Here is a 25,941-nt window from a genome sequence, read left to right on the forward strand (position 1 = left end):
GAGCTCAGACTTGGAATGCCACGGTGCTGACTTGGCGGGCGAGGTTCCCGACCCGCCGGCGAGCTGCGAGGCGGGGGTGATTTTTCCTTCCCTCCGGCCCGGGGATGAGGCCTGGCTCTTGGAGGGGTTCTGAAGTTGGGAAGCTTCTCCTCGGTGGAGGCGTCCGCCCTGAGGGGAGGGCTTAATCGGCTTCGGAGCGGGGTGCCGATGTGGAAGCTGTGGTTGGTTCAGAGGCAGTTGGGGGAACTGCTGTTGATAGTGATACTGAGAGATGTGGTGTAGTACTTGGTGCTGCTGGAGCTGATGCTGCTGGAACTGCTGCATTTGGGCTTGCATTGCCCACATGCACTGCATCAAGTCATCAAACTAGTTTTGGCTAGTCGCCAGGGGGACGGCAGTTGGTTTGGTAAAGGTTGTCTCGACAGGGAGAGGAAGGGGGACGTTCATGGCGGGAAGATTCACGGGCGCCACTGTTCGTGGCGCATTCAGGTTGGGGATCCCATCCACCGAAAGGGGGATGGTGAACTGTCCGATGTACACCACGGGGACTTGAAGTTGTTCCCCGGTGGCGTTCATCTCCGTACTACGTCCGGCATTGCTGAAAGAAGCCATGGGTGTTGGGGTTTCTTGGGAAAAATGGGGGTTATGAGAGTTTTAGAGGGAGGCTTTTAGAAGCGTTTCCCATAGACGACACCAATTGATGGAGCGCAATCCGGTCGGTCCTAACTGTCAACGATCTTGCCTCTAACTGGAGCAAAAGGTGCCTGAAACGGGGAAGAAAGGGAGTAGTCTCCGGGGAGGAACCCGGTGAGAGTGCTCCGAAGCTCAAGTTAGTATCTTCTCAAAGGCAAGATAAAAAACCAGATGGCGCAAAGTTATCACATACCTCCTTCTTGGGGGGAAGAGAGCCTTTTATAACCACTTCGCTCACTCACTCCCAACCTCCTGTCAGGTTGGGTATCATTACCTCTGCACTTCTGCCAGTTCGGGTGTCATCACCTCTACTGGGGCAGGCAACCGCCACTGCTCTCTTTGTCGGAGCCGTCTCTATGACTGGAGGTGGCGGTGGCAGGTGGCCGTTGAAGTGCGGCTGTCAAGCGTCAGATCCTAAGTCAGTCAGGTGCGCCGCCTCAGGGTACGGACTCCTTTGGTGTCAGGTACGGTTGTTCAGTTCGGCAGCCTGGAGACGAAGTGCTGGAGTGGTGTGCGAGGTGAAGTCTTGAGTTCAGATAGAGGTGTGGCCCGAACTGCCCTGGGGTGGGCCAGTTCGGGTTGTTGCCCTTTGCGCTCCTCGTAAGGCTCGGGGTCAAAGGGAGAGTTCGGGCTCCTTTTGAGGAGCTCGGACTGCTAGTTCCTCTCGGAGCTCGCGCCTTGAGCGTACTGCCGTGCCGAGCTGTTTTAATTCCTTGCAAACCACCCAATTTTAATTCCTTGCAATTTTAATTCCTTCATCACTATCCATCCAATTTTAATTCCTTGCAAACCACCCTCCAATTTAGTCAATTTTAATGATTTAGGTTTAATTCACATCCAAATCGTTTTATGTTTTTTCCCTTTTACATGACGTAAAACAGAAAAATTTTAGTCCTTAGATGATGGATGAAATACATATTCAAAATTTTAATTTGATTATAAAACTCTTAAATGAATATTTGTGGCTTAACTGTCAGCACTCAACAGAGCTGGTTTGTATTATATTAGAGATGGCAATTTGATCCACCATCTCAGGGTTTTGCCCCCACCTTGATTGGGGTGGGTTTTTAGACCACTAGTTAGGTTCATGGCAGGTTTTTGCAGGAAGACCCAAAATTCTGGTGATTGGGAACAAGGGAATGGTATTTATCCCCCGTCTCAATTCAAAGTGTGTAGTTTTCGAAAAGAAAAAAGTAGGCTTAAAGAAGAAATGATCAAGGAGGGGTATTGCAAATTAGGGGATCCAAGCTGATAAAAATGGGGTTAGGATTTCTAGCTCCATTGGAATGAGACAAGGTATTTGAATTTGGGGTTAGGGATGGGGTATGCAAAACCGGCCCTGCTCGTGTGTGTACTTACGTATAGTATTCAAATAATAAAAAAAAAAGAAATAGGCTTACAAGTAGAAATGATTGGAGAGGGGCAGTGCAAATTTAGGGACCCTATTCCTTAAGGGGATAAAGATAGGGTTTGGATTTCTAGCTCCACTGGAGTATGTGGTAAGGTATTTGAATTCGGGGTTAGTGATGGGGTATGCAAAACCTGGCCCTACCCCCACCTCTTTGCCATTTATGGTTTATATGATGAGATCTTACATTACCTGCAACCAAAGTAGTAGAACAATTCACCAGCCCCCCAATGAAAAAAGAATACACCAGCACGCTGTGGAACTAATGATAATGTTCCACATCAGTGAAATCCCCACTTTTCACAGTGAGGCCCATAAATTCATTATTGGCACAGAACATTATCATTGGTTCAGATTTCCCAGTCAACTGAACAGCCATCATGGTTGGACCGTTGGACCCATGATAAATTGGCTTTTTGGCTGGATGGTAGAATCATAAAACTGCCAAATGCTATGATTCTCTAGTTTAGTGGGTGATCCTTACTGATGGATCGGCCAAAGGCAAATGATACTCCCATGATCGAATAGGTTTAACAACTTCATTATTCCATCTATATCCTTATATATAACACTTACACAATTATACTTTAAAGTTTCAACCCAGGGTCAGATTTTATACGGGTATGAATGCATAGAGTGTAGTGTTTTGACCTTTTGTTGAATATTTATAAATTCGCAGTGAAAATCATAAATCTGCATTAAGCCTATTCGACCTCCGGTTCGGTTCGGATTGAAAATTATATTTTAATCTTTTAGTTGAATCCGACGGTTAGTTCCCTACGGCCTTCAAGTTTCAACAAATTCGACTTTATTAACGCTAAGCCCAGGTCGTGCCTTGTTAGCCCAACCCAATCTGCGCCTGATTGCCCGCGTGGTATGAAAAGCCAGCGGCGGGAGAAAAAACGGATGGTCTTAGGAGTTGGGGTCTATTTTATTTGATTGATGAGTTTTTTTTTTTTTTTTTGAGCATTCGGAAAAGGCGATATGAATTTTCCTGCAAAAGTTGCACAAAGGTTGCCGCCCACCCTCTTTCAGAGGTGCTCTTTAGAAATCTGTTAGTTTATCTTTCTCTCTCTCTCTCTCACACACACTCACTGACTTACATATTCTCTGTTTCCATGCTATGAATCTATTTCATGGCGTCCTACCCCCAAAATTTTATGGTATGCTCTATTTTGGATATTGACGTCTCTCTTTACCCATTTCAATAATTTTGATTCCTCTTCTTTCAGATTCTGAGCTTGATTTTTGTTTTCTTTTCTCTTCCTGCCTATCTCGCCTTTTCTTTTCTCTTTTTTTTTTTTTGTTTCATTTTACTGATACTCTGCTTCAGTACCAATCTTTTCCTAACGAACTGTTTCGTTTTTCTAGTTTCTATCCCGTTAGTTGTAAGTTTAATAACATTTATATGGCAATTGTCTAAAATTTCAGGTATGCCCAAGTTGGGATTTTTCTCTTTTTTTCACCAAAATAGGAAATTGGGAGGCGCTTTCGTAAAGAAAATGGCTTGTGAAGGAAAGAGAAACGATGTAGCTTTAGAAGTTAAGACTGGGGTGGTCCTTACAGCAGAGGAGGTTCACACTGAAGATGCAATTGAAGCAATCAGATCTGGAAAAGTCATTGCAGTGCCTACAGATACACTTTATGGGTTTGCCTGTGATGCGTGGTAAGCTATTAAATCTTCTTTCTCCTATTTTCCCTATTATTTCTTTAAGTTATTGGCTAAATGCATCCATTATGTGTTTTGCATTTCTATTCCAAATCTTAAGAGTTTCAAAATCCGCACTTATTCTTCTGCTATTTGTCTTTCTTTTCTTGTTTGGAATTTACAATTCAACTTGTTACTTTGTTGAGGAGCTATCATAACCCTGAACTTAAAGTTACAGAGAATCTGTACAAAACGGGATTGCTATCTTAGTCTAAAATGTAAACATAAAACTAAGAACAAGTTCACTGGTCAAATGTCATAGAATTAAGTGTTATGAATATGGGAAGAAAAGTTAACAATTTTCTTTTCACGAAGATCCCAAAAGTTAACAGAAAAGGGGATTACTATCATAGTCTTAATCAGAATCTAAACTTTGTTTTGAATGAAATTATGTTTTTCTCCAAAAATTATTTTCTCAACTCCCAAGCTGAATTAAGGAACAATTATTTTCTCAACCAGAAAAGAAAAAAGAGTTCTCTAGCTATTTTATTAGAGCAATAAATATGTTCACATGACAGTCATGAAATTTCATGACCAGTCTATGTTTTGTTCAGCAATACAATCTCATGGATGCCGATCAAAAAATACAATCTCATGGATGACTTAGGCTACCTTTTATGTTTAGGTCTGCAATTTGAAATAATAATATTTTCTCTGTGTGAGGACATTCATTACAGTTCTACAGAAGCAGTAAATAGAATTTATGAGATCAAAGGGCGTAAATACACAAGCCCTCTAGCAATATGTGTTGGAGATGTATCAGACATAAAGCGCTTTGCTGTCACAGACCATTTGCCTCATGAGTTGCTTGATAATCTTCTTCCAGGACCTGTCACTGTTGTGTTAATGCGAGGTATGTATTTTTTTTTAATCTTTTGTTGTTGATTTGTAAAGGACCTGTCCCCTATGATGCAAGAGATGATGTTAAAAGAATACACCACAATGATAATAGTAATCCAAATACAAGAGAGAATTAGATCATGCAAACTTTTTTTAGCCATGCCACTTAGTGGATTACCTTATGAATTGCTAGGCTAGCTCAAAACTTCTCATGGTAATTGAAAATTAGTATGCCCACTTCTATTCTTTAGTATCTCTTGTTCATTGTTGGAACTTGGAAGTTAGATGTTTGGCCTTATTTTTGGCAGGGGAGTCTAGTATCCTTGAGAAGTCCTTGAACCCAGGATTGGATAGTATAGGAGTCAGAGTTCCTGATTCCAACTTTATTCGGGCCATTGCCTGTGGTTCTGGAAGTGCTCTAGCTCTTACAAGTGCAAATTTAAGTGGGCAGTCTAGTAGTATCTGCATCAAAGATTTTGAGAACCTTTGGGAGCATTGTGCATATGTGTATGATGGGGGCATGCTTCCTTCAGGACGTGCTGGATCAACAGTTGTGGACCTCACAAAGCAAGGGAAGTACAAGATCCTCAGACCTGGAAGGTATGAATTTGTATGAGCTTTTCAGAATTATTTTCCTTTAGGGCAACTGGTTAGAATTTTGTCAGTCAGATTCAATATAATGGTGAGGTTATAAAAGCACAAAACATATTGATTCTCCATGAGGCCAGAATCAGGGTAAATCCATATCTGGATTTGATACTCTCCGTGGGTGCAATTTGGATGGGCCTGGGTTGATGATTTGTTAACTTTTGAATAGACCCAACCCTGTAGCAGTGGAAATTCTTCAAATCAGGTAACCGGTTTGCACCCCCAACCTCTCTCAAGCTTCTGAAGTTGGTTTGGGGTTGACCAATTTCTTCCTTGCATGTCTCAATCAGCTTGAGTTGGCTTGACTTTTCTCCCCAAGTATATCAATTTTTTAAACCTTGATTAGGTTATATTTTAGTTTTCTCATTCATGCTCTATTGTTTGTTGATTTTTGCTGACTGATCTTGTTATGACTCAGTCCTGTTATGAATATGGTTGGGCACCTTAGGAGCTTTCCACTTTAACAAATTGTCTTATACAAGGATTAGCATTGCTTGCTTAATTTCTTCATGAAACCATTGTTTTCATTGTTGTGTTCTAGACAAGCTTGTCATACATAAAATCCTTAGTGACTATTTGCCATCACTACTACAACAAATAAGTCATTTAGTTTCTTATGTACTTTTATAGTAGATGTGTCAAACCAGTTAAGGAGAAATCATTCAATGGGCTATGCCTAGAAAGACAGTGATATTCTATCCCTAGCCTGAGCACCCATTTTGTGGGTAGTTGGTGGAAAGGATGGAAAATGAATAAAAGACACTCCATGATACCTGTTATTGTGCTGAGTAGTTAACACTCTTTCAGCATTCATTCTTTGAGGTAATGTCTGGATGCAAATGGTTAATTTTAACGTGCTTTTCTTGGTATTCACAGTGCCTTGGAAGAGACTGTAGCAATCCTCAAGAGATTTTCCCTGGAAGAAGGAACGTCTACTTGAAGTAGGTTGGCAATACATTCATCTTATATACAGGATAAAGGTTTTTCAGACAGATTCCTGACATGGTAACTGAAGAGTTGGTACATATTCCATCTGGGACTGGGGAAATTATAGCTATGTCTAAGGAATTATTTTTTATTTAGCTAGAAGAAGCAGAATGAATCTAGAGGAACTTGACTAGTAGATTATTTTTTCTCCTTTACATTTTTGTTCTTTCTTCCAGGTGGCTAAACTTAGTTTATATACATTGATTTGCATTTTGCATCCACCTAATGATAAACTAAAAAGCCGGATGGCATAGAATGCATTATTGACTCCTTACAATTTATTATCGTAAAATGAAAATATGAAATCGGCTGCCCTGTTCTTATTTCTTCATCGACCAAGTTTGATCTAAAGTTGGTAACTAAGACCATCTTTATTCCACATAGAATGCTCCAGAGTGCTGTATTGGGTAATTGTGGATTATGAAAAGAATCATTTTCAAAATAAAAAGATTTTTAATTCATGGTAAAATCTTCGGTGCATTCCATGAAAATTGCTACAACATAACTCAAAATATGAACAAAGCAGTGATAAAGCAACATGCCACAGTAACATATTTAACGTTATTAAGTCTTTAATGACGTGATTGGTTGAAATTTTGATTTAACATGCAATAACTATTCAAAATGCACGGTAGTTGGATTCTTAATTCATATATAAATTTAATGCAGCTCCAATTTGCTGTTAAAACTGAGCCGTTATTCTCTCTGATATGTATCTCGTTGTGTTGCGCTTGAACAGGACAGTGAGAGTGAGTGCTTCAGGTTGTTAGGAGTTTAGGATTGTGTGAGAAGTTCAACCTTGTGTCCTCTATTGCAGTTTCCTTTGGTGGATTTATTCTCCTCCATCACCTATGGACATAGGCCCAAGGTTGAATCACAAATTTGTGTGATTTGATTTTCTTTTCTTCTCTTGCTTCTCGTATCTTTGTTTTGTTTCATTTTCTTGTGCCATTCGATTTGTATTTCTGGATTTTGCACAATATTCTAAATCATTTGATTTTTAATGCCTTCACATCAGACTGATGATCAAACAATGAGATAATTTTACAGCCTAGGCCTGGACACAGAATCTGGGCTCATACTTAGGAAATTTGCGGGTTGGATCAACCGATCAAGCTAAGCTTTTAGGGTGGGCTAGAAATGATAGTCCCTTGAAAGTTGACAGGTCTTTTGGATCAATATGAAGTGGGAGAATTGTCCAAGCATCCAACAATACGCTCCATCGTCTTGGTGAAGATAGGAATTGGTTCTAATTCCCAAGTATTCCTTACAAGCAGCCAAATACACAAGGGTTCTATCTGGCAACTTTTTGTCCTTAATATCAATAAAAATAACTCTGTTAATATAATTTCTAAAACACATTAATTTTTTTTTTTGAAAAATATCAAATAAGGGCACTGTTCACCTTCTTCCTCTTCTGAAAGTATCGAACAGTGGGACAAACCTCCCCCACCTCCAGTCTCAGATCTTGCCACCAAGTTCTAAATAAGCTAAACGAATGTAAAGGTTCACTCTGCCAGTAGATAATTTCTGCAAATCGATTAAATTTTTGTTCCAAGACATACACCTTATGTTGTCATCAAAAGCGTAAGCTATACAAAAATAGTTGTTTAAACACTACTCTCTACACTGTTTCTCATGATCATCGACAGACCAAGAATCCATCTGCTTTCTCTTTTTCATTGTTGTTGCTATTTCTCTTACATTGTAATTGAGTCCTCTTACACCCATTGGACCAATTTCCCATACTCCACTCCTCTGTAGACTTGGGTGTGAATCTATTCAAACAACTACAAATTGGTGAATCAACTACATTACAACTTCTGAACATCACAATTTTGCACGTATCATAAACATCACACTTCTGCACTTGCAGTGAACATCACACTCTGTATTTGGGGCAGACCAATTAATAAACCAATCGTTTTTTGTTTTATTCCAATGATATTCTACCATTGAGAATTTGCATCTAAATTGAATCCGTGAACATCATCACCTGTATTTGGGGCAGACCAATGAATAAACCAATCACTTTTTGTTTTATTCCAATGATATTCTACCATTGAGAATTTGCATCTAAATTGAATCCATCGAGGTATACAGAGTGTATATCCAACACCCCTATAAACACAAACCTCTCTCTCTCTCTCAGTTCTTGTTGCCACACCACCACCACCACACCACCCTCCTCTCTTTCTCTATGTGACACTTAGATCTTCCATTTGAAGGTCTTTGCCGCACAATCTAAGGGTTTAAAGAGGGGACAGCACTACAGTGCCCTTATTTGATTTTATTTTATAAAAGTTATTATATTAAAAGTATTATTTTTATTGATAGGGGTGAAAAATTGCCCAATACCATAAGCACATGTCAGTGGGGGCTTCTGTATTATTGTGAGTGGAAATGAATTGAGTGCAAATTCTAGTTTATTTTTGTATCATCCTTCATCTTAGTTTCTTTGTTTGCAGTGTTAAGTAAGTAGAATAAAACATGAAGCAAAATAATTTGTGAAACTTTTCTGCGTTTTAAATTTAGGGAAAATTTTAATTCTTGACAGATTTTATTTTATGGGAAATTGGAAGCATAATCAACACATATACGCAATGAATCATCTGATGGGGTACCAATGGAGCGGTGGGTCAGTTGGCACGTAACTGGGAAAGCCCCAAACGCGATGCGGTTTCAAGCCTTGCTAATAATGGTTCCAAATCCATCTTTGAGAAGAGTATAAAGAATTGCGGCACTATACCACGGAAATTAGATTACCACCCCTATGAGGTACACTGAACTGTAAATGCCCCCCCAAAAAATCATTTGATGGGTTAATAATCAGTGTCGTCGAATACTGTACCTGAATGATTTTGAAGTGATCGTTTGGAGTTTGAGGATTTAGGTTAAGGGAAATGGCAAGAATGAAGCTGTTGGAATGGATTTGTCTGCTTCTTTCTTTCTTTCTGGGTTTACGGTTCATGGCTCCCATGCTAGTAGCACTCCCATCCATAGAATGCAACTGGTAGCTTTCACTAAAATGTGAGTATATTAGAAAGCGGCAAGGGTATTGGGAGAGCGACGAATGGTGCGATTCTCACGGGCAGTGCAGAGAAGGGTCGGTTCTCCTGGTCCAAATCGCCACTGCCATCAGCATTCACTGACATTTCCAGCTTTGGCTTCTTGGCCTCCACCGAATCGTTGATAATCGGAAAATTCTTGGGTTGCAGGGGTTTCCAGACTGTCAGCCAGCTGTACCATTACTTTAAGTGGACCTACATCTAAACATCCTACTGTTGAAGACTACCTTTCAAAGTAATTTGGGCACCTTTTTTATTTTATTTTGCAGGTGTTCAATGTGTGGAAGAGATTCTGAAGCTGCGTCAAAGATTTTGCAGGTGTTCAACCCGCTGTATTAAACTGTGCACACTTCCTTGTGTTATTAATTTTCCTTCATAAGGTATTGATGTAGGTAGGCGCATGTGGCAGGGCTAGGATGGTGTCACATGGCATCGGCCAGATGCAATCTTGGTCGTCTGCTGTCAATCACCTCTAACCACTTCTACGGCAAAGTCAAGTATAAATAGAGGTGCCCCTCTCAAGGTAAATTATCTTATTAATTCTTGCTTTTAAGCTCTCTTGTTCTTGAGTGATTTCGTCTGAGCTTTCACCTCAGACCTTGTCGGAGACCTCATGCGTACTTGACTAACTTGACCATCAGAGTCTCTACCCTTGGGATAACACCTAGAGTCTTTGGTATGCTCTCTTATCCTCAAACACGTTAGCCCTCGGCTAAGGAAGTGAATTTACCTTGTTGCCCTCAGTCCATCATTGGCAACAACAATTGGCGCCGTCTGTGAGATACGTTGCTAAGACTTTCCCTTAAGTGAACACTTAATTCAAAAACAACTAAGCTTTCAACAATGGCTAATAAACAAAATAACAATCCAAATGCTCAAAACTTGGTTACTACGGACCAATTCTGAACAGTCCTATACAGACTAGACAACATAACACAGAGATTGGACGAGGTGGGGCGCCCGACATGAGGCCACCCACAAGGTAGCTGCCCCGTTGGGAGCTAGGGGCAGTACAACAAATGCTCTACTCATGCTACGCTAGTCCAACTCCCCCTCGACCATCGCAAAGACGACCCCTCAGCGTCCAATAGTAGTAGCCGACGTGCCAGTAAGCCGTCGAAGATCTCTAGGAATCAGGCTGACCTGTTCTGCGTCCAAGAGGACCAAGACGAAGCCCAGGCCCCCATTGACAGACAGATCAGTGACTTATAGGCATAGATCGGCGCCATAATGGATGTCTTCATTGACTCCATCACCTTGGAGCGGCTCCCACCTCACTTCAAGGCTCCCACACTGGAGACATATGATGGAACCATCGACTCGAGTGACCACTTGGAAAGCTTTCGAGCGCTCATGCTTCTCTATGGGTACTCCAATGCTCTCATGTGTCGAGATTTCTAGGCGACATTCAAGGGAGTGGCACGCAGATGGTTCTTCGCACTTCCCCCTCAGTCCATCAATTCGTGGGAGTAGTTTGCCGACCTCTTCCTCTCCCACTTCGTCAGCAGCTGACGGTGCTAGAAAACCATCATCTCCCTTATGTCGATCCAATAGAAATGTAGAGAGAGCCTCTAGTCTTACATCAACCACTTCAAGAAAAAAGAGCTTGAGGTCCGAGACCTCGACCCCTTAGTATCCATGCACATAGCAATCGATGGCCTTCATCCTGGACCCCTCAAGTGGTTCATTGCCAAGGCGCCGCCTAAGAACAAGGCAAAACTTCTGAAGAAGGTGTAGAAGTACATCGCTGCCGAGGAGGCCTCGACCGGTGAGTGCCTCCAAGAGAACGAGGCCAACCCCAACCGAGGGGCCTCAGAGAAGAAGAGAAAGGATAGAGACAATCGTGGCCACAACCACCACAACAACAACAAGGACACTGACAAGAAGCTGCTAGCCCCATCCTTCAACAAGTACATGCCACTCAACTCCACCCAATACATCCTTATGCTAGTAGGAAAGGAGGAATACATGAAGTGGTTGACCAAGATGAAGAGGAAACCGAAGAGGGGTAATCCTAAAAAGTATTGCAAGTACCACCACGGCACCGGCCATGACACCGAGGACTGCTACGAGCTCAAGAATGAGATCGAGTCCCTTATTCGCCATGGTCACTTGAAGGAATATGTAGGGGGCAATACCGGTGCCTCGTCCTCATAGTAGCAGTAGCATCACATCTTCCTCGAGGTCATTGATGTCATCGAAAGGGGCATGACCTTAGGTGGAGCCTTGACCTTGGCCCGAAAGGCCTACGCCAGTCAACTCAACATCCAGAGCCCGGTGCCCAAGAAGCCGAAGATGGATGGCATCATCTCCTTCTCGGATGATGACCTAAAGTGGGTCTCGATGCCCTACGACGATGCATTAGTGGTGTTGATGATCATTGCCAATTACATGGTGAAGAGGATACTTGTGGACAACGGATCATTAGCAGACATCATCTTCTATGACACCTTCGAAAAGATGAAGTTGACACCAGATCAGTTGTAGATGGTTGACGTGCCACTAGTCAGCTTCTTCAAAAACATCATCAAGCTTGAAGGGAGAATCACCCTATTGATCATAATGGGGGCAAAGCCTTGACAGGTGACTAGGGAGAATCACGAGTTCTTGGTCGTGAAGATAGGCTCCCCGTATAACACCATCATTGGGAAGCCGACCCTTCGTGCACTCAAGGCGACCATCTCCTCGCACCTCGCTATGAAGATCCCAACCGAGCATGGCATTGAAGTTGTCCGAGGGAACCAACAGACTGCATGACAGTGCTATGTGGCAGCATTAAAAGGAAAAAACAAAGAAGCCCTATCGTTGAATGGTCTTGACCTCAGGGATGAACCAACGAGCAGAGGACCTCGTCTCGGTTCCCCTAGACAAGGCCAAGCCCGAGAAGATGGTACGTGTTGAGTCCAACCTTCCTCTAGACACTCTTTCCGAACTAGTAAGCTTCCTCAAATCAAATGTCAATGTCTTTTCTTGGTTTGCCGCTAACATGCCCGGAATTGACCCCTCAGTCATTACTCACAGGCTAAGCGTGGACCCAAGTTGTAGGCCAGTTTGGAATCTAAAGAGAAACTTTGCATTGGAGCATTGGAAAGCCATTAGAGAGGAGGTAGACAATTTACTTGATGCCAACTTCATCCGAGAGGTACATTACCCTAATTGATTATCCAATGTGGTCATGGTTAAGAAGGCTAACGGGAAATGGCGGATCTGTATTGACTTCATAGACCTCAACCGGTCATGTCCCAAAGACAGTTTTCCTTTGCCAAGGATCGACCACCTCTCGACGCTACCATAGGGTATGAGCTACTGAGCTTCATGGTTGCCTTCTCCGGGTTTAACTAGATCAAGATACAAGCCGAAGATGAGGAGAAGACCTCATTCATCATTGAGCATGGCACCTATTGCTACAAAGTCATGCCCTTTGATTTGAAGATTGTTAGAGTAACCAACCAACGACTTGTGAACAAGCTCTTCAATGATCAGATGGAAAGAAATGTCGAAACCTATGTGGACAACATGGTTGTAAAAAGCCTGAAGGCCGACTAGCACATCTCAGGCCTAACCGAGACCTTTTCGACGTTGAGGAAGTATAAGATGAAGCTTAACCCCAGCAAGTGCGCCTTCGGCGTCACCTCGGGCAAGTACTTGGGCTTCGCTGTCACTCAATGGGGTACAGAGGCCAATCCAGAGAATATTCAGGCCATACTCGACATGGCGCCACCTTGGTCTATCAAAGAAAGGCAAAGGCTCATTGGTCAACTGGCTGCCCTCAGCAGATTCATGTCAAAGTCGGCCAACCGCTGCATACCCTTCTTCCGAGCCATCAAGAAGCTAAAAGACTTCTAGTGGACCAAGTAATACCAAAAATCCTTTGATGAGCTAAATTCTTATCTCACCTCACCCCCTCTATTCACACTGCCCCTCCCAAGAGAAGCATTGTTCCTATACCTCTCAACCAGGGATGAGGTTGTGAGCTCTGTTCTGGTGCGAGAGGATGAAGGAGTACAATGGCCCATCTACTATGTAAGCAAGGCCCTCTATGACGTCAAGACACAGTACCCCGAAGTGAAGAAGCTAGCCTTCACATTAGTGGTCTTGCTAGGAAACCCAGACCTTACTTCCAATCCCACATCATTATAGTGTGGACCAACTAACCCCTCAAATTAGTGTTGTTCAAGCCTGCGACCTCGGGTCGGCTAACCAAATGGGCCATAGAGTTGTTCGAGTTCGACCTACACTACCAACCAAGACTTGCCGTCAAAGCTCAAGCCTTGGCAGATTTCTTAGTGGAGTGCACCTTCAGCAAAGCCCTCGGCCAAGCTCCCATGGAAATGAGGGACCTCAGCTGACCTAGAGATTGTTTGTGGGTGGGTCCTCCAATGCCAAAGGAAGTGGAGTAGGCCCCATACTTCTCACCCCATACAACAACGAGGTGGAGTATGCACTAAAGTTCAGCTTCCCAGCCTCCAACAACGAAATCAAGTACGAGGCCTTGCTCGCCAAACTTCAAATTGCCAAGGACCTTGGAGCCCAACACATTGAACCTCCAATGACTCTCAGTCGGTGGTGAACCAAGTGAACGGGGAGTACGGGACCAAAGAACCAAACATGGTCAAACACTTGGCCAAGGTACAAGAGCTAGCCCACCACTTCCAGATACTTGCCTTGCAGCAGATCCCACGGGCAGAGAACATGAGAGCCAACGCCCTATCCAAGTTGACGAGTGCCTCGAGCGCAGCCCTAGGCCACAATGTGTGAGTTGAGAAACTAGCATGACCTAGCATGGATGAAGTACAAGTGCTCCCAGTACAAGCCGAGTCCTATTGGATGGACCCTATCCTTTCCTATCTACAACATGAGCAACTCTCCTCCGATAGGAACGAAGCAAAGAGGGTCCCACGGTAGACAACCCACTATGACGTGCTTGAAGGCAAGTTGTACCGGAGATCCTTCACCCTGCTTGCATCTAATGCCTCCGCTAGGAGGAGGACGAGTATGTGCTCCAAGAGATACACAAAGGCATCTACAACAACCACCTCAGAGGCAGAGCCTTAGCACAAAAGGAACTAAGGCAAGGGTTCTTTTGGCCGACCATATAGAAGGATGCAATCAAGCTAGTATAGAAGTGTGACCGATGCTAGAGACATTCCAACATCTCCCATCAGCCAAGAACCACCCTCTCGGCCCTTAGTAGTCGATGGCCCTTTGCCAAGTGGGGAATGAACCTCCTCGTTTCCTTCCCTCAAGCTACTAGGAACAGGAAGTACCTCATCGTCGCAATAGACTACTTCACCAAGTTGGTCAAAGTCAAGACCTTGGCGACCATCACGACCAAGATGATCTAGAGCTTCTTTTGGAAGAACATCATTTGTCGCTTCGGCATCCCCCACGTGTTCATCACTAACAATGGCAAGCAATTCAACGACGCTAGGTTCAAAGAGTGGTGTACGAGCCTCGGCATCAAGCAGCAATACACCTCGGTAGGCTACCCCCAAACCAACAGCCTACCCGAGGTCACCAATAGAACCATCATGGAAGAGCTAAAGACAATGTTGGATAGAGCCATAGGCCTTTGGGCCGACAAGATATATAGTATCCTATGGGCCTACTAGACAACACCTCGAACAACCACGAGTGAGACCCCGTTCAACCTTACCTATGGAACCAAAGTTGTCATTCCATTAGAGATTGACCAACCAACGCTTCAAACCGAGGTGTACAATGAAGCCGATAATGATGAAAAACTTAGAAACAATCTAGACCTGTTAGAAGGCGTCTAAGAGCAAGCTCAACTCAGAGTTGCGGCTTATCAGCAAAGGGTTGCCCGTTATTACAACTCTCAAGTGAAGGAGTGACACTTCAAAGAAGGTGATCTCATCCTCAGGAAGGTCAAGGTGCCCGAGCCCAGTGTTGGAAAGCTCGGTCCCAACTAGGAAGGGTGATATAGAATTAGACAGGTGGTCGGCCCCGACACCTTTTAGCTAAAGTACCTGGGTAGAAAACCAGTTCCTCATACTTGGAACACAAAGAACCTCTGGATATATTACCAATGATGTGTAATGTTTTGTGCAAAGAGCTTATCAATGAAAAGTGCAAAGTTCCTCCCACCTCGGCTCTAACTTTAGTGTAAACGTTCCTACTACGCTCAACTGCCAGGACCCCTCGGCTGTACAACTAGCCGCAACAGACAACCTTCACCAAGGTTATATGCTCAGACTAGACAACGACTAAGGCACATGACTCTCAGTGAGTCACACGCCTACTTGCCTTCTCACTAAGGCAGAGAACCTTGGGGGCCTCGACCACGGTATTGGCCAACAACATCGACCCATTATCTAATGAACAAACACAATACGCTACTCCACTTAGACAAGAACCACCCTGTGACCTCGACTTGGCACGTCCCCACGGCCTCGGCTACACGTAGGTTCACACTCTAAGTCCCTAAAGAAAGTTAAGCCAAGCAAGCTAAGGCATTCGCCTTCTTCTCCTTCTCGCTAAGGAGAGAAGCCTCGAGTTCTTGACAACGAAGCTCGGCCTTGGCCTAACTATCTTGGCAAGGATGAAGAACAAGCCTATAGAGCTAAGGCGTTGACTTCCCTTTCCTCCTCGCTAAGGAAAGTGGCCCTGAGCCCTCAGCGATGAAGCTTGGTTTCGGCCTAACTCTTTGAGGGGGGCATCGACTCTTAGCACATCAAAAGAAAGCATAAAGAAAAAAGGAAGAACAAGGACACAAGTTAGGCAAAAAGTGCACATCATTCATAAATGTATCTTTTTTGCTTTACAAAAAATGACCTAGGATGGGGGAGGCCGAGCCCCTTGCAAAAAATAACAAAGCAAAAGAAGAAAATAGATGTGAGGAGGGATGGACAAAAGAAGACCCCGCGACTCTTCAAACTTCAATGTCTACATTTTCCTTAGATGCTTCGATCTGCACAGGTTGCTATTCGTTGGCCTGGCCCTTAAATGTCTGCACCCAATCGGCTGGCAAGGACCCCTCGGCCACTAGATTGGACTGAATCCCCAACTGGCTAACATCGAAGTTAGGCAGTAGGGCCAACACTTGGGCCTTAGTGTCTTCGATGCCCTACAAGTAAGAAGTGACACCGAAGCTGGCCAACTCCTTTTAGTAGGCCTGGGTGGTTTTCCATTCCTCCACGGCTTGGGTCGAGGCCTCCTCGAGGCCTCCTTTGCTCTCTTCTCGGCCGCCTCAAGCCTCTCCTCAACGGATCACAGCTTCTCCTCAGCCGCCTTCAGTTGCTCCTTGGTCTCCTTCTACTTCTCCTCTGCTTCGCCCAGAGAAGTCTGAGCAGCCCTTAGCTGCTCCCTCTCGGTCATGACCTTGACCTCTAGGTCCTTCCGGCAGGTGTGCTCCTCATGCATTGCACAAATGACTACCTCTCAGCCACTTACAGCTTTGGCCACCCGCAGCTCCAACTACTCCTTCTTCTCCTCCAAGGCCCTCAGCTACTCTAGAAGGACCTCAACCTTGTCACAAAGGCTGACAATAGTGGAGGATGCCTGCCAAGGATAAGCAACCATCAACTAGAGAGAAACAAGAAAAAGTGGAAATTTATCTAAGTGTTAGAGAAGAAGAGGCTCACATTGGCCAATCAATCCAAAAGGGTGTCCCCGACACCCTGCATGCTCACTTGGGTCCAAGATTGCCTATCCCCAGCCGGGATCATCCTAATCAACAGGGCCCGACCAAACCCCAGGGTGCTCAAGGTGTCACCCTCTCAGACACCCCAATGAGGGCAGGAGATCCATCACATCGTCAAAGGCATCTCATCGCGATGCTCTGAAGAAGTATGGGGCCTCAACTAGCAAGAACCCCTAGCAACACCTTCGCCTAGGTGCTCCCTTGACGGACAAAAGCCCCCATCAACACCCTCAGCTAGACGCTCCTTCTCGAGCCTCCTACCCCTCGGAGGCTGGAGGGGCTCAGCGGGCTCCTTCCCTCTCTTGGCCTCGGCAGGCCCCTTCCACTTCTTGGCCTAGTAGGAGCCCTCGGCTGAGGTTCCCTCTCGGTAGCAACTTCCCTCAGCGTCGGCCTCCTTGGTGGCACCTTGCCAAAAGTCCTCTTCCGGGACTTTGCCATCTCCATCAGCATTTCCTTGACGTTCTCTTTCATCTATGCAAAACACTGTAAGCGTGTCAATACACTGTGCGGAGGAAGAAAATAAGACGACGTGTAAAGCCGACAATAGGAGTTCCCCTACCGAGGTGGGCGGGGCTGAGACCATCCCACACCAAGGCTTCCTTCGACACCAAGGGCTCGAATCGGCTCATTCCCAACACCCTAATACGGGTTATCACATCAGCCTCCTCGTTCGTATGATTGGGTGTTATCCTCTCAGCCACGAGGTCTAGTTTCCCCCATCCATACCTGAATGGTCAACCCTCTGGACAAGATGCAAAGAAGTACTTCTTCTAGTTGTGGACAGACGACAGGTTATCCACCACTCTACCACGTCGGCCCTAAAAGTAGAAAATGCCTTCCCCAGCAGGGTGCTTCCTCAGGATGAACATGCACCGGAATATGTTCATGGTCACGTTGACACCTCAGAGTCGAGCCATCACCATCATGACAGTGATAGTTCTAACGGCATTGGGGGCAAGCTGACTGAGGGAGATTTCGTATCAGTTCAACAACTTGGAGACGAGAGGAGGTATGGGGAATCCATGGCCAAAGTGGAGGTAATGTTCGTGTGCGCACACCACCCCGTCGGCCGGTAGCTAGGGCCTATCACCTACATCGGGGACTCTAAGCCTATATTCCCCAAGAATATGGTACAACTTAGCAAGAGACCTCACTTGCTCTATGCTAAGCTCACTGTCCAAATCGGAATGCAGACAACGTGTTAGTGTGATGCCTTAGGCCTCAGCCTCGACAATATTGTCAAGGCTCAGGTCTTCGACTTCATTGCCCTCCACCACCTCAAGTGGCGCCAAGGCAATGGTAGCTACACTGCCCCTCGGTCTCGTAGAACCAATACTTTCACTGGGAGATTCATTGCCCCCCTAGTCACACTTGGCGCCTCCAAGAGCGGTCCTCTAGGATGGTGCCACGTGGCATCGGTCGGATGTAATTCTGGTTGTCCACTATCAACCACCTCCAACCACTCCCAGGGCAAAGCCAAGTATAAATAGAGGTGCCCCTCTCAAGGTAAACCATCTTGCTCACTCCTACTCTTTAGCTCTCTTGCTCTCAAGTGACTTTGTTTGAGCTCTCACCTTGGACCTCATCCGAGACCTCATACGTACTTGACTAACTTGACCGTTGGAGTCTCTGCCCTTGGGATAACACCCGGGGCCTCTGACTTGCTCTCTTATCCTCAGGTCAGACCCATCCACCCTTGGACACGTCAGCCCTTGGCTAAGAAAGCGAATTTACCTTGTTGCCCTCGACCCATCCTTGGCAACAACAAGTATTTAAGAGATTTATTTACATATTTATTTTCAATTTTGTTTCCATTATGTGGAACCTTTTTCTTTTTGTTTTTGAGAAAAGTTTGTCATTAAAGAGATTGCTCACCCACAAAGTTCAGTCTTCAGCCACAAAAATGAACATTTCTGAATGTCTCTTCTGCTGATAACCAAGAAAACACCAAAGATGCCAAATTTCTAAGAATTTCATGTTCCTGTCTTTGTTGAACTTTTAAAAAAATTCTGAAATTGCTCTCCATCTTTTGATAGTTTACTGGTAATCGGTGACTTTTTTTTATGAATAGCTGGTAAGTGGTAAGTGGTAACTGAAATTGCTCAAGGGAGGAACTAGTTATCCACGACAGCACTCCAGAATTAATGCCGATAAGAGTTTTCAGCACGCCTTTGAATTGTTGGAGCAAAGTATTGAGAAGCATCAATGACTTTTCCGGAGGTTTCATTGAGTTCAATTCCGATGGAGGACAGGATGGGTCGATGCCTCGATGGTGTGGGTAAGGATTGAGGTCCATTCACCATTCAGTCCATTTATGTAAGCAATGCCCCACTCTCGGATGCTGCTGCATTGTGCCATTACTGAGTGGCAGCTATGCTTCTTGGTGAAAATGAATTGAGTGCAAATCTTACTGAGTTTTCATGGCATGAAAACAATAGATAGAAGACAATGAATAGTGTCTTCTTTCTGAGGGTAGTTTTAACATTTTCAAGAGTTTTAAGTGGCACATGTCATCATGCGATCAGATAACTAATGGACTATTAATGGAAAGGACCTATTAGACAAATTTTGATAGTTGGAGTACTGTAGAAACAGGTTTTGAAGTTCAGTAACTAACTTGAGACAACTCCTAAAGTTCAAGGTACTGATCAGCCCTAAAAGCAATTATCAGGTTGTTTTCCCTGGTGAGGGATGGAGCTAGCTTAACTGTTCTTTTATTAATTCTGAATATTGTTAAAGCAACTGTAAAGGAGAGACCAACTTCAGAACACCGAGTGATCTACTTTTTGGCTATTCCTCTGGCATGTCCATGTTCTTTTGGACGGTGGAAAGAACTTGCAGAAATGATGGAATCAACTGTTGCCAACCCTATTGAAGTTGCCCAGTAAACTGAATTGCAATAGGAAAAAAGGTAAAACTAGATGCTCCTAATCTAGCAGTAGTACTCATTCTCTTAGTTCATTCTATCAAACAGAAGGCAAAGCACTATATTCAAACAAATGCAACTTAAAGAACAATTATTGGGCATACTCTGTGATTTATTTGATTAAATATGGGAACCAATTAACTAACTAAGAGAATACTCGACTCAACTCAACTTTAATCTCACCAGTTCAAGGGCTTCCAGTTCAAATATAAGCTATGGGTAGAGAACTGAAAATATCATCCAGCCTACCTCCGTAATGCCATAATGTTGTCTTCACTCAACATAGAAAACTTATTTCTTAACAGTTGTCACATGTTTCAGAAGCATGTCCGTAACATCATTGGATACCCTTCCAGCCTCTGATTTCAAGTACTGAATCTTATCGTCAGTCTCTTGTTGCAAGCGTTTAACGTTAGCACCAGAATCTCCACTGGACTGTTTATACATCACAGTAAAAAGAAAACAAAAAAACGATATGGCTCAAGTTAGAAAAAGGCAACTACAAAGAGTTATGGAAATTGGAATCGAGTAGACATGGTGAATTCCAACAAGCATAAGATCGCTAATGCCTGTATAAAGGAGGAATTATGAATTGATATGCCTGAGCTTGCTAGTCACACACCATACAAGAACTTTGATGAACAAAAGTCAGATGGAGATGAGCTATAATTATACTAGTATCCATCCGCATCTGACAAAGAATCCTGAAAAATGGATCTTGATTTACATTTTATATTTACCTCTGCAACTTTTTTCTGAAATTCAGCCTCCATTTCGGAACGGTATGCAGCAATCTCCCTATTGGCCTCTTCTTTTGCTTGTTTAAGCCTAGACGTTTTTGCTGTTAGCAAAAAGGCAAAGTTAGTAGCAGATAGCATTAATTTATTACACCTCTCATCATTTAACTTGAGTTTTCACAATTGAGCTGCGATGCAAAACAAAAATCTATGTGGGTGTTTGGCATCAGTGCTGTTTTATGGGAAAACGGCATCATGTGGGTGCTACATCAGAGAAAGTGGTGCTTCAAACAATGCTATCTTGTTTGATACCATTTTTCCAAAAAAAAAAAGCGTTGCTCTAGATCATGTCTTGAAAATCGGGACAGTGTAGTTTAGAGCAACGCCAAATTCGATGTTTTCTGAAAAACGATGCATTGCTGCCAGCCGTGCAATGATGTGGCATCAATGTGACATCATCTTAGATATTGGATAATATAGATCAATATTGAAAACGTTGCTACCAGCACTGACACCAAACAAAACTAGTGTCGTTTTCTCAAAAAACACCTATGTGACAGCACTGGTTCCAAACAAAAAAAAAACACTCTTTTCTTATAAAAACGGTGCGATGTTCTTGCAGCACCAATGCAAAACACTTACTATATGAAATATATATTGCAATATCGAGAAGAACAAGGATTTACGACCAATGGTTTTCTAAGAACAAAGATTTACGGCCAATGGTTTTCTTAGCATATTTCCAAGGTAAAAGTTGAAGTTGAATAGATCAACATAACCATCTCAAATTTGTAACCTAATGGCAACCATGTCTCAATATGTTTAAGAGATGGACACAACACAAAAACCTTTCGAGATGAAGGATGTCCATTAAACATATATCTAAATGATTCAATGATCAAAAGATACAGATGGAAGTCAATTGATATCCACATAAGCTTATAAAAAATGAAAGATATGAGAGTAAGTCGTTACCATTTTTGGCATCATTTACAATATTTTGGGCTTCTTGTTCTGCAGCTAGCAAGAGCTGAATGCCACCATGACTCCTGTTGGGATTCATCCTTCCCACAAACACTGCACTTAATTCTAATAGTAAGATTAACGATAACATGGTCAAAAGACTTGTAAGAACCAAAGAAACACAACATTTAGAACAAACCCTCATACAATTATTTTGCTGTTTCACTTATCTGCAACCTTCATAAAAAGGGCAGCCCAATGCATAAGGCTCCTGCCAATGTGGGTTTGGGTTTGGGGAGGGATAGATGTAGGCAGTCTCCCCAAGGGCGGAACTAGGAAATTTTCATGAGGGGACCAAAGCCTAAAGTGGATTAGGGAAGGGTGGAATAAATATAAATGGGCCCATAGGGGAAAACCATTGTGTTAGGGAGTGGGTGAGTGGAGAAATTTACATGGGAAACTATATTACTAGTGGGGGATTTCTAGACCATAGGGAGAGCCATGGCTCCCCTAGGTCCCTCCGGCTCTGCCCCCTGCTTATCCCTACAAATACACAGAAAGGTTGTTTTACCCTGATCACCCAGGTCATAATGGAGCAGCCCAACTGTTGCACCAAAGCCCACCATTGGATTTATCTAATCTACGACATTGTTCTTGCACAAAATAACTGTTCTAAGTCTCAAACCCATGTTCTTACACTTCTCAGCAATGTTTTTGAACCATCGTTGACCCAGACGGTCAGACCATTCAAGCAACCGGTTTCGTTTCACCCCTGACCGCTCTTGAATAAAAAACTGTTGACTTGGTCAGAAAACTGCTAACCCGGGTGGTCGAACCGTCGATTCGTTTGACTCGAACAACGGTTTGCAGTTTGAGAAATTGCAGATCTAAGACACGAACTCAGATATGATATTTAGGAAGAAGAAGAAGAAAAAGTTGCAGATCTCAGAAGAAGAAGATCTCATATCTAGATCTGAAAAAAAATGAAAAATCAATCTCATATCTGAGATCTGAGAACTCGTATGAGATCTGTCATCGTCGTTGCTATCGCCGTCACCGGCGGACCATTCAAGCAACCGGTTTCGTTTCACCCTTGACCCGCTCTTGGATAAAAAACCGTTGACTTTGTCAGAAAATTGCTAACCCGGGCGGTCGAACCGTCGATTCGTTTGACTCGGACAGTGGTTTGCGGTTTGAGAAATTGCAGATCTAAGACACGAACTCAAATATGATATTTAGGAAGAAGAAGAAGAAGAAGAAAAAGTTGCAGATCTCAGAAGAAGAAGATCTCATATCTAGATCTGAGAAAAAAATGAAAAATCAATTTCAGATCTGAGATTTGAGAACTCGTATGAGATCTGTCATCATCGTTGCTATCGCCGTCACCGGTGAGCATCGAATCATTCTCCTCCTCTTCCTTCTTCTCTCCTTCCCTCTTTCTTTCCTTCCTTTTCTTTCTCTTCTTTTCTTTTTTATTTTTCCTTTCTTCTTTATTTCTTTCCTTATTCTCTTCTTTCTCAACCGACAAAATATTCTTCTCCACTCCTCCAGTCCTCCTTTCTCTGTTTCTCATGACTCGTATACTATTTGGCCTTTCCTAATATGAACCATCTGAACCACGTAAGTGATTGTAAAAGAATATAAATCTTTTACAATAAAGAAATTTCATTCAAAAAACCACGGGGCCTCTAGGTAGTGGGACGCCTAAAATAAATTTCATTCAAAAAACCACATAAGTGATTGTAAAAGAATATAAATCTTTTATATTCTTCTTAATATAAAATATTTTTATTAAAAATAAAGAAAAAATGAGATCCCCCCTTCCTCTTTCCTCCTAATCCCCTTTCTCTTAAGGAAACTTACGTCTCTTGCGTTTTGAGCTATGCCTTATACCTCTAGGTAGTGGAACGCCTCACGTCATGCCTCCACGTTTTAAAACATTGATTAGAATTAACAATTTTGATTGGAGATCCACAATCCACATCCCAAAAAGATAATGAGGGGCAAAACAAGAATTGACAAATCCTCTAGCATTTCAGGGATCATTCATTCTTTAGGCAATTATTTTAATCTAGAAACCGGCGTTGGAGGTCCAAACAGGACGCCTCCAATTGATCAGTAATTTCATCAAAATTAAGAGTTAAGACCCAAAGACTCATTTCCTTCATATCATATCAAGTTCAATTCTACATTATCTTTGAGAGTCGCTTTGGAAGCCACATGGAGTGAAATCAAATTCATTTTGGTCACAACATTTTTAAGGCATAAATTCATCAACTACTATACATAACAAGTCTATGTTTACTTTATCACCGAAATGATTATAAAACATAAACCTTTGGTCGACATTCCAGTAATGAAACCAGATAACGACTTTACGCAAGTGAATTTGGAGTTCAAAGATCTAGATCATTGTTCTCAATCACCGGGACAGAAGAAACTCTGTTTCCAGTTTGCAGTCAAAACAAATCTAGAAAATTTAAGTGAAACACTCGGCACAAACAGCTGGCTAATAATTCATATTTGAAAGGGAAAGACGACATGATTAAAGCCTTGCAGCCCCATTCAACTTACACGAGAAGCATAATTGAAAAGTAAGCTACCATCAAATCAGTACCAGATACTGATCAACGAGAAAGAAAGTAGAATTGTCAACAGACCGAGAGAGAGAGAGAAGTTGAGTAAAAATCATACCTTTGGAAGAGGCGTCGACGGTGATTAAATGGAAGAAGAGGAAGACGGAGAGAGGTGTTGGGTGTTTGGCAACGTTAATAATTAAGCATGGGTACTTGCTAAAACCACCAAAGTTAATATATCCTTTTAAAAATCTGGCAAGATGGAGTTGAATATGGATGGAATGTTAGGATCGCGACATTCGTCAGTTTAGGAGACAAAGCGCTGTACCAATATAGTGGGCTTGCAGGAGATGAACGATATATTTCACTTGTACAAAATTCCCCAATTCTTTCTTTTTGTTTATAGCTATAGGAGGAATTTGTAAGTTGGGAACTTCCTAGAAAGTAGCTAACCACCTTGACTTTAAAACCTAACACTCGTCCTCACTTTTAGTTGGGCTCCAATTAAAACGAGACTGGTGTCTCATAGAGTGGGACTTGAAACCTTATTTTTCTCAACCACTCTTACAAAGTCTTCTACTCCTAAGATTCATAAACATTGGATTGATTTGATCCAACAAATGTGTATATGTGAAAAATAGTGTAAAAGACTTATTGTAAAAACATTTTATTTGTATGAAAATAAAATACAATATAATAAAAAGAAGTGATATTGTGTGTCACATTGTACACAAAGTGTAATCAATTAGTCCATTGGGGTGTAGCTATATCCAGTGGCCACGATTTCTCCAACACACCAAGGTTAGATCAACGAGGGCCATAGGCTACTCAATCCAACATCCTTGGATTCAATTCTAGGGAACTAACGATACGTCTATACCTGCACGTTGTGGTGCAGTTTTAGTTATTGCAGACCAATGAGACACTAGCACCTAGGAATCCGATACCGGCCCTATATCTGTCGGACTACCAATTCTAAGTTTCTAACCCATGAGACATGAGTTGTTTTAGCGGAGCAAGTTGAGGAAAGCCACTAAGGGGGTGTTCTTTTTTCGAATTTTGAGAGGGGGGAAAGTTGGTCAATGGGATTTTGGTTCCCATTGACCAAGAATCACGTGTTTTTTATTCATATTTATGTAGAGACCAGTGAAAGTTTATTTTTCTGTTCCTAGGTGGGTAAATAATTTTCCCACCAAGAGGGAAAATTGTCAACACCTGAATGAAACAAAAACGTCCTTTTTAATAATAGATTTTTATAAATAAAATGGTCATTGCCTTATTTACATGAAAAATAAAAGAACATGGATAAATTCACTCCTAATAAATAACTTACCAAAAAGTAAACGGGGCCTAAAATAAATTTCATTAAAAAAACCACGTAAGTGATTGTAAAATAATTGACTTTAGCTCTCCCGATTTTTCAATAAATCTAGTTTTTAGGTCTGTGCTTGGCCCAGGGTCCAGGAAGATTGGCTTCCATTAAGGATGTCAGTTGGTGGGTTCCCGGTATATTGGTCAGCCCTGTCCCTTATGCTGTTCTCAATGCAGAGAGACCCTTTACAGAAACTTCACGAATATTTCGTTGTAACTTTTATAAATTGACGAAAGGATGCCACAATGACTTGATTGAGAGGTTGGTTCTAACAAATTCTGACCCAACCCTTGACATCCTATAAGGCTGCCTTGTCCCTTGAGTATCAATTGATGTCTCTTTGTGACCTGAT

The 25,941-nt window shown here is 42.8% G+C and overlaps 2 protein-coding genes across 7 annotated transcripts; one reads left to right on the top strand and one right to left on the bottom strand.

The window, feature by feature from the left end:
* The first annotated feature begins 2,910 nt into the window (after positions 1–2,910).
* Positions 2,911–6,615, top strand: LOC104602629 (DHBP synthase RibB-like alpha/beta domain-containing protein). Of its 4 annotated transcripts, none has more exons than XM_010266391.3 (5): positions 2,911–3,138; positions 3,533–3,767; positions 4,487–4,662; positions 4,958–5,249; positions 6,174–6,615. In XM_010266391.3, exons 2-5 carry the CDS (start codon positions 3,535–3,537, stop codon positions 6,235–6,237), a joined length of 765 nt encoding a protein of 254 aa, XP_010264693.1. In that variant the 5' UTR covers positions 2,911–3,138; positions 3,533–3,534; the 3' UTR covers positions 6,238–6,615. The 4 variants fall into 4 exon arrangements, with proteins under 4 accessions (XP_010264693.1, XP_010264691.1, XP_010264694.1 ...); XM_010266389.3 differs by having other exon boundaries at positions 2,936–3,155; XM_010266392.3 differs by having other exon boundaries at positions 2,965–3,114.
* On the bottom strand, positions 4,577–24,606 carry LOC104602628 (V-type proton ATPase subunit G 1-like). 3 transcript variants are annotated; one of them, XM_088896942.1, is made up of 5 exons: positions 24,336–24,605; positions 21,654–21,755; positions 20,682–20,782; positions 20,191–20,376; positions 4,577–4,713 (listed from the first exon to the last, which is right to left on the bottom strand). In XM_088896942.1, exons 2-4 carry the CDS (start codon positions 21,739–21,741, stop codon positions 20,233–20,235), a joined length of 333 nt encoding a protein of 110 aa, XP_088753068.1. In that variant the 5' UTR covers positions 21,742–21,755; positions 24,336–24,605; the 3' UTR covers positions 4,577–4,713; positions 20,191–20,232. The 3 variants fall into 3 exon arrangements, with proteins under 3 accessions (XP_088753068.1, XP_088753069.1, XP_010264688.1); XM_088896943.1 differs by lacking the exon at positions 4,577–4,713 and having other exon boundaries at positions 19,962–20,376; positions 21,654–21,767; positions 24,336–24,606; XM_010266386.2 differs by lacking the exon at positions 4,577–4,713 and having other exon boundaries at positions 19,966–20,376; positions 24,336–24,604.
* Between the last annotated feature and the right edge of the window lie 1,335 nt (positions 24,607–25,941).

This window comes from Nelumbo nucifera, chromosome 2, assembly GCF_055504915.1.
Source record: "Nelumbo nucifera cultivar China Antique chromosome 2, China Antique-T2T, whole genome shotgun sequence".
NCBI classification, from domain to species: Eukaryota; Viridiplantae; Streptophyta; class Magnoliopsida; order Proteales; family Nelumbonaceae; genus Nelumbo; species Nelumbo nucifera.

Coding starts and splice junctions, on each gene's coding strand:
- LOC104602629 (XM_010266389.3), top strand. CDS start 3,086: ATGAATTTTCCTGCAAAAGTTGCACAAAGGTTGCCGCCCACCCTCTTT. Junction 4,663..4,957: donor CACTGTTGTGTTAATGCGAG/GTATGTATTTTT, acceptor TATTTTTGGCAG/GGGAGTCTAGTATCCTTGAG. Junction 5,250..6,173: donor AAGATCCTCAGACCTGGAAG/GTATGAATTTGT, acceptor TGGTATTCACAG/TGCCTTGGAAGAGACTGTAG.
- LOC104602628 (XM_088896942.1), bottom strand. CDS start 21,741: ATGAATCCCAACAGGAGTCATGGTGGCATTCAGCTCTTGCTAGCTGCA. Junction 20,783..21,653: donor TGTAAATGATGCCAAAAATG/GTAACGACTTAC, acceptor TTTTGCTAACAG/CAAAAACGTCTAGGCTTAAA. Junction 20,377..20,681: donor TTCAGAAAAAAGTTGCAGAG/GTAAATATAAAA, acceptor ATGTATAAACAG/TCCAGTGGAGATTCTGGTGC.